The sequence below is a fragment of the Alexandromys fortis genome, unplaced genomic scaffold (assembly GCF_014885135.2).
Source record: "Alexandromys fortis isolate MF-2015 unplaced genomic scaffold, M_Fortis_MF-2015_v1.1 scaffold_47, whole genome shotgun sequence".
Lineage (NCBI taxonomy): Eukaryota > Metazoa > Chordata > Mammalia > Rodentia > Cricetidae > Alexandromys > Alexandromys fortis.
Genome location: NW_026067957.1, coordinates 5,709,274 through 5,715,273, shown reverse-complemented (window position 1 = coordinate 5,715,273; position 6,000 = coordinate 5,709,274). Strand labels below are relative to the sequence as shown.

Here is a 6,000-nt window from a genome sequence, read left to right as displayed (position 1 = left end):
CATCAGTCTCTCAGCCTTAAAGCTACAGTAGGGTTAGTGGGCTCCAAGTGTCGGGCGCCCCAGCCTCCTCCAAGGCTTCGCGTCCCCTCTGCCCGTTCGCTGAGCGCGCGGATGAGTGGGAGCGCGGGGCTGTGCGCGGCTTCCTGCCTCCGACTCCCCCGCCGCGGTCCGCGTCTTCCCACTCCGCCTTCTCGCGCTCACCGTGCCCGGCCGGGGACTCGCACCTCGCCTGTGCCCTTCACTCGTCTTCCTCGTGATTTCCCCGCTGCCGGTCTCCTCCAACTGGGAATGCTAAAACAGGACTGATGGACGTGTCCGAACTCTGCATCCCGGACCCCCTCGGCTACCACAACCAGTAGGTGCCTTACTTTCCCGACTGTCTGTCCGCCCGCCCGTCCGTCCGCCCTTCTGCCCATCCAAGTGTCTCTGTCCTGGATGTCGCAGTTCCTCTTCTACACATTCCTGAAGTGACACGGACTTGGGTGGGTGGGGGGCACTCGGGGACTTAGTAGGGGGAAGCCACACACTTGCTTGGTTTCTCTCTCTGGCTTAAACCCTCCTCTTAACTTTTCCCGCATCCTCTTTCATGAGCCCTCACTTTTAGACAGCAGTGGCGCTTTCTCATTCACTCTGATTTTGCTCCACGGTGACAAAATATCTCCATTTCCGTGATGGGAAGGCGGAAGCCCAGGACAGGTGCGGGAACGTGGCTGCAAGGGTGTTCTGTCCCGTCCTAGGAATCCTCCCCGCGGGTGCTTTGATTTCCATTCTAGGTACCTAATAGGATTTCAGCCAGGGTTAGAAAATCAAGCATGCTGGATCCAGACGGGAACCGCAGGCGGTCAGTGTTGCGTGGGCACCGGGGTCCCGGCGGGACCCTCGGCACGGTGGTCCCAGGAGCCCCCTGGGGTGTGACGAGGCCGGGAGCGCTGTGCTCTGCACGCCCTGCTAGGGGAACCGTGTCCCGCCGGGAGCCCGGGCGGCCCGCTCGGCGCGGCGGTGGAGGTGAAGTCAGTTGGATGTTCTGGGCAGCGGGTCGAGCGCTATTTCTCCGCCGCGGGCTGAGTAGCGCCAGAACGTGGGTTATGAGAGCGACGTGGGTGGCTGTGGCTGCGGCGGCTGGACGCGCGACTCTTGGTAGCTCCGGGATCTTGGGACAGTTCTCCGAGCCTGCTGGGTAGGAAGGGAAGAACTGACCCTAAGCCGCGAGTGTCTGCCCCGGGGTCCTGTTCCGGCTATTACAGTTCAACCAGGGCCACCCGCGCTCTCCAAGGTGGCCGTACGGACTGCGCCAGCACCTACCAGGCTCTCCGCTCAGGCGTTCGGTATCCCACCGCGCTTGGGTGGGACCCGGAGCGTTCGGACCCGTTGTGCGGACCTGAAAATGGTCCTCCGCAGGCTTAATAATAAAGATAAAACGAATCAAATATAAACTCTAGCTTCTAGCCGGCAGCTTTTCTAAGTAACTTTGTGCTTTTCTTCCCTCCCCGCCCCCCCCCCTTTTTCTTCTGAAACAAACTTACCGAAGTCAGGTTTTCTTGCCTACCACGGTCCCTTCCTTTTCCCACCATTTATCCTTTCCCTGCACCATCCCGCCAGAGAACTTGGGAGGCAGTTCTAAGATAAAGGCTGTGGCTCACGTCCGGTTCGGTGAAGTTTCGAACCCTCCACCTCACCTCGGAGACCACGGGGCTTGCCGCGGGCGGGCACAAGGAGGCAACTTCGCAGTACCGCAGCATTGATAGCGGGGGTTGTCCTGGACGCCCCCACATTGACCATTTCGCTTCTAGTTTTACGATTTTCTCCGGGGCAAAGAGTTCTTCAGATACCTGCAGAATTTAAACAGAGGGTTAGACGGAGGTGGTGGGCAGGGAAAGGAAAGCGGGTCCTTAATTATAATGGATTCTGACTTACATCAGCTCGAAAAGTGGCTTTTCATTCTCTCTCAAGGTTACGCTGCTTGCGGCTCCCGGGGCTACAGGATGGAGTATGAGAACCAGGAGAACTCCGGTGAAAGAATAGGTTGAGGGTATGGACAGTGTGGTGCTTGTTGGGCATTTCCTCGCATAAAATCACCAAGTACGACAAATATTGGCTATTTAAATTATTTAGATTCCCTTTCTCCGGAGGTGACTTCTTCCGTGGAGCTCGAAATATCTCTGTGTTTGTCCCTGGGTCAAGCCATCATCAATCAATATGAGAATGTGTGTGCGTGTTTGTGGAGGGGCAGGGATGTATACTTTGATAGTGTTGACCAAGTAAGCCAGGGCAGCTCCAGGGTGAAGAGCTAGGCTCTTGGCAGACCCCGCAGAGAGCCTGGTTTCAGTTTGTGGGGGAATGTGGAATAATAAGAGGGGAATGTCAGGAAGGCAACAAACAGGACGCTGGAGCCGAGGTCTTGGAGGTCTGGGTAAGGCGTAAAGAGGAAATCATTTTTAAACGAAACCTGGCAGTGCTGTGGATTCTCTGCCCTTTCTGGTTCTTTTCTTTCTTTTTTCCTTTCTCCAAATAATAACAACAATAGCTTCTCTATCCGTGAGCAACCTTGCCGAAAGTCAAAAGTCTGCCTGCTGTCATTGAGGACTCAAACAGCTGTGAACTGCTGTTGTTTTGTTTGTTGTTTGTTTTTAAACTGAAGCCCTTCCAGGCAGTGGCTCTGAGCTGTAGCCAGCAGTTCACACAGGTGTGTGCAGAAGCCTTGGTGCAGAGGCGCAGGAGGATGAGCCTGGCAAGGACAGAGGGTGGTGTTTGGAGGGTGGCAGGGGGGCTACCTCTAGCAAAGTAACCCAACAGAAGGCTGCACACATTGGCTTGTTGGAAGGATGGGGGCCTGCAAGCATCTACCACGGGCTGGGGGTTCTCAGAGAACCTGCAGTGGAGCGGACTGGGGGGAGGGGATCATGTGCTCTGTGCATACAGGTTTTACCTCCACGTGGTAATTGACATTCCCAGACCCGAGAAAGCCCAAGGGCACAGGCAGTGTGAGCTCAGAGAAGGGGAAGCCTGAAGCTCTCCTCCTAACACACAGAGAGCATCTGTCACACTCTGCCATCCTCACTGTCCCAGGTGAGAAATGAGCACACACATGTACCTTCCTACCTCTCTGCACTTCGTCTTCATTTCCCCATAGTCCATCCTGGAGGTGACTCCCTCACCCTTCCTAATCCGTATTTTATGTCCATGTATGACCTGTGGAAGCCCGGGTGAATGTGCTCTTCTGTGCCTGTGTGGGAAGGAGTCAATGACGCACTTGCTAGGGACCCTGAGGCACAGAAAACCCAATGTGTGTGTCTGGGGTGGGGTGGGGTGGAGTTGCCCCCTTCTGAGGAGGAGGACCACTATGCTGTTGTTAAAGAAACAAAGAACAAACTGTCCCGAAGGTAAAATATGTGGGTTCACACGTAGGAAAAATGCCACATGGTAATTCAAAATCAGTGACCTGGAGAAAAACAAAGGGGGGAATTAATTTTTAATGGTACATGCAAAAATAAATGAGAGTGGAGGCATTAGCTGTGGCTTTTTTCAGGGAAGGGGCCGCGGAAAATAAACCTTTATCTGTCTGCCACTCCCCTGAAGGTGTAGCTAGGTGGTAGAGACTCGTAGGAGAGCTGGGCAGAATTGTTCAGCCCTGGGGCAATAAATAGAAAAAACATTAGGTCAGTGTCACAGGGCCCAGCCAGTGCTCAGGCCCTTCCTTGTCCATTACAGCCCCGTATCCTTGGAAATTTCCTCTTGGGGCTGATTATTATACCGATTCCTTTTCTTTAGAAACCATCTTCTATTTTGCCAATAATTACAGTATATGAAAAGATTTTTTTTCTTTTCTAAGAGCATACACAAGAGAAACAACTTGATCCCCCAAACAGGAACATTTTCATTCTATTGATTTGGAGTAATCAATAAATATCCCATTTAGTCCAGGAGGAAAGGGACAGAGGGGACTTTCGGGGAAGGCCCTGATAGTGACTTGATGTCGCACTGGGCCCTCGCAGAGCGCCCTGTCCTCAGTCAAGATCTCATAACGCCGCCGCTGTGCTTTGTGCCTCATCCCTGTCCCTGTAGCTGGACATTCTGTCAAATGGTTTTTGAAGAGAGATGAAAGTCATTGGAAAGTTTCTCTCCTTCCTTGGTCCTCTGCAGGATGCCTTGCTTCTTTGGAGTAGAGGTCTCTGTAATTTCCAGGCTACGGCAGTGTTTGAGGATGTAGCTGGGAAGGGCTAGGGAGCAGGCAGGCTGCAGGCGGAGGAGCAGGGCATTGGACAGACCAGAGGCAGGGTGCTATTGACCCGGCTCCCTGGAACTTGTCATCTCAAGTTGATTAAGTCATGGTCCAAATTTAAAGGAAAGAATGGTAGATAGTTAGGCCACGATTTACCTTCTCAAATAAAGCCTGAGCCATACCCTGACTGCCCCAATCCCGATGCCCTCATCACCTGCTAGCTTTTTTATCAGGTCTGCCAACCTCTCTCAGCAGGAGACCCCTCAAAGTGTTCTTCCCACATAGATAGGAGCTCTGCTCCACCATAGCCAGCACTGCTGATGGCCCCTGAGAATGTCTACCGTGGATTCTGGTGACTCTCTTGACTCTGTGACTGCAATGTTCCAGCTTGGCTGGAATGCTCAGCTCCTGGGGCTCTGTGGTCCTGCAAAAATACACGGAGCAAGAGTGGGCTGTGAGTCCAGGGTCTGCAGGTTGCTCCTACAAACTGCGAGGGTTGAGTTAAGGATGGGCTGGAGCCAAACCAGTCATCCATTTTGGAAGCACCCTGGACATTCTGCTTGTGTGCCCTTGAGACTCCCTGCTGCTTTTAAGACTGGAAAAAACAATTCAGTGGTATATGTCTGTGACCCCTAACAGAGCCTCCTTAGTGCCTGCTGTCCCAACACACTCATCCATCTCTGTGGAATGTTTGCTTGCGGAGAGGACCTTTCCTTAGAGGTGGGGCCCACAGGCTTCAGCTGGCCCTAGTGTCTCCTGATGGATCCAGAGTGGCCTGGGGCTTGGTTACATCTGGTTGTCCCATTGGCCCAATGTGGTTGGGTCCCTGTGTAGGGAGGCTGTAGTGCTTATAATTGCAAATGTAATTAGCAGACCAGCCATGGGGGACTGGGATGCTCAACTGGTCTCTGCCCATCTCAGTGACCCCTGTGATAAGCTGGCCCGGCAGATTAACCCTCAAAGGACCAGCCTGTCTCTTGCCAACAGTGAGGGCCCCTGGTCCTTCACTGAGAACAGCAGAGCTATGCGGGGGACCAGACCCCTTTCTCTGGGCGAGGCCCTCGGGGCAATGAATAGAAGAGGTTGGTACTTGGAGACTTTTCTTCCCTAGGACACTGGGTTAGTGACCCTCAGTTCTCTTGACTGCTGGGGCATTTCCTTCCTCATCTCCTGGCCACCCTGAGATGGGTGTGATAGGAGCCTTTGACTGCAGGCTGGTTGGTCCCGTGGCTCTGGGAGTCATGCTGGAGAAAGCAAGGCTCTAAAAAGAGCTCTGGGTGACTTCTGCCCAAAGCACTGTGGGCTCAGGATCAGGGGCTTGTATCCACCCTGCCTCTGGCAGCCGGCTTGCAGGAAGTGAGTGCATCCCGGGACCTGAGCTCTGTCTGAGTGAGTGAGTGTGTGCTCTGCAAGGCAGCCCAGCTTCTGGCCATCCTGCTTGGAGGAGATTTGTGGAGAGTCGGTCACTGAGAGCCGAGACCCCAGTTCATCATCCAGAAACAGACACCAAACATGGTACAAGTGTGGACACATGGAGGGATCTCTCTCTCTCTCTCTCTCTCTCTCTCTCTCTCTCTCTCTCTCTCTCTCTCCTTTCTGCCTTGGTCAGAGGATCTTAAGGGGATTTAATTTATAAGTACTGGGGTAAAGAAGTGTCAAGCCCTTTTGTGACACCATCAGGAGCTACATCCGGTCCTGGGTCGTTCTGCTCTGGAGGGACTGTGTGTGTGCCGGCGTGTGCAAGTCCCCCCCCCCCCCCAACCCTTTAAAATGAATGACAG

General features: G+C 53.6%; 1 protein-coding gene across 1 annotated transcript in view; it reads left to right on the top strand.

The window, feature by feature from the left end:
• The first annotated feature begins 290 nt into the window (after positions 1-290).
• The window catches only part of Esrrb (estrogen related receptor beta), a 99,159-nt gene continuing 93,449 nt past the window's right edge, over positions 291-6,000 (top strand). Inside the window, exon 1 of the mRNA XM_050152485.1 lies at positions 291-355. Within this exon, the coding sequence (XP_050008442.1) occupies positions 306-355 (50 nt within the window). The 5' untranslated portion in view covers positions 291-305. The remainder of the gene's footprint in view (positions 356-6,000) is intronic.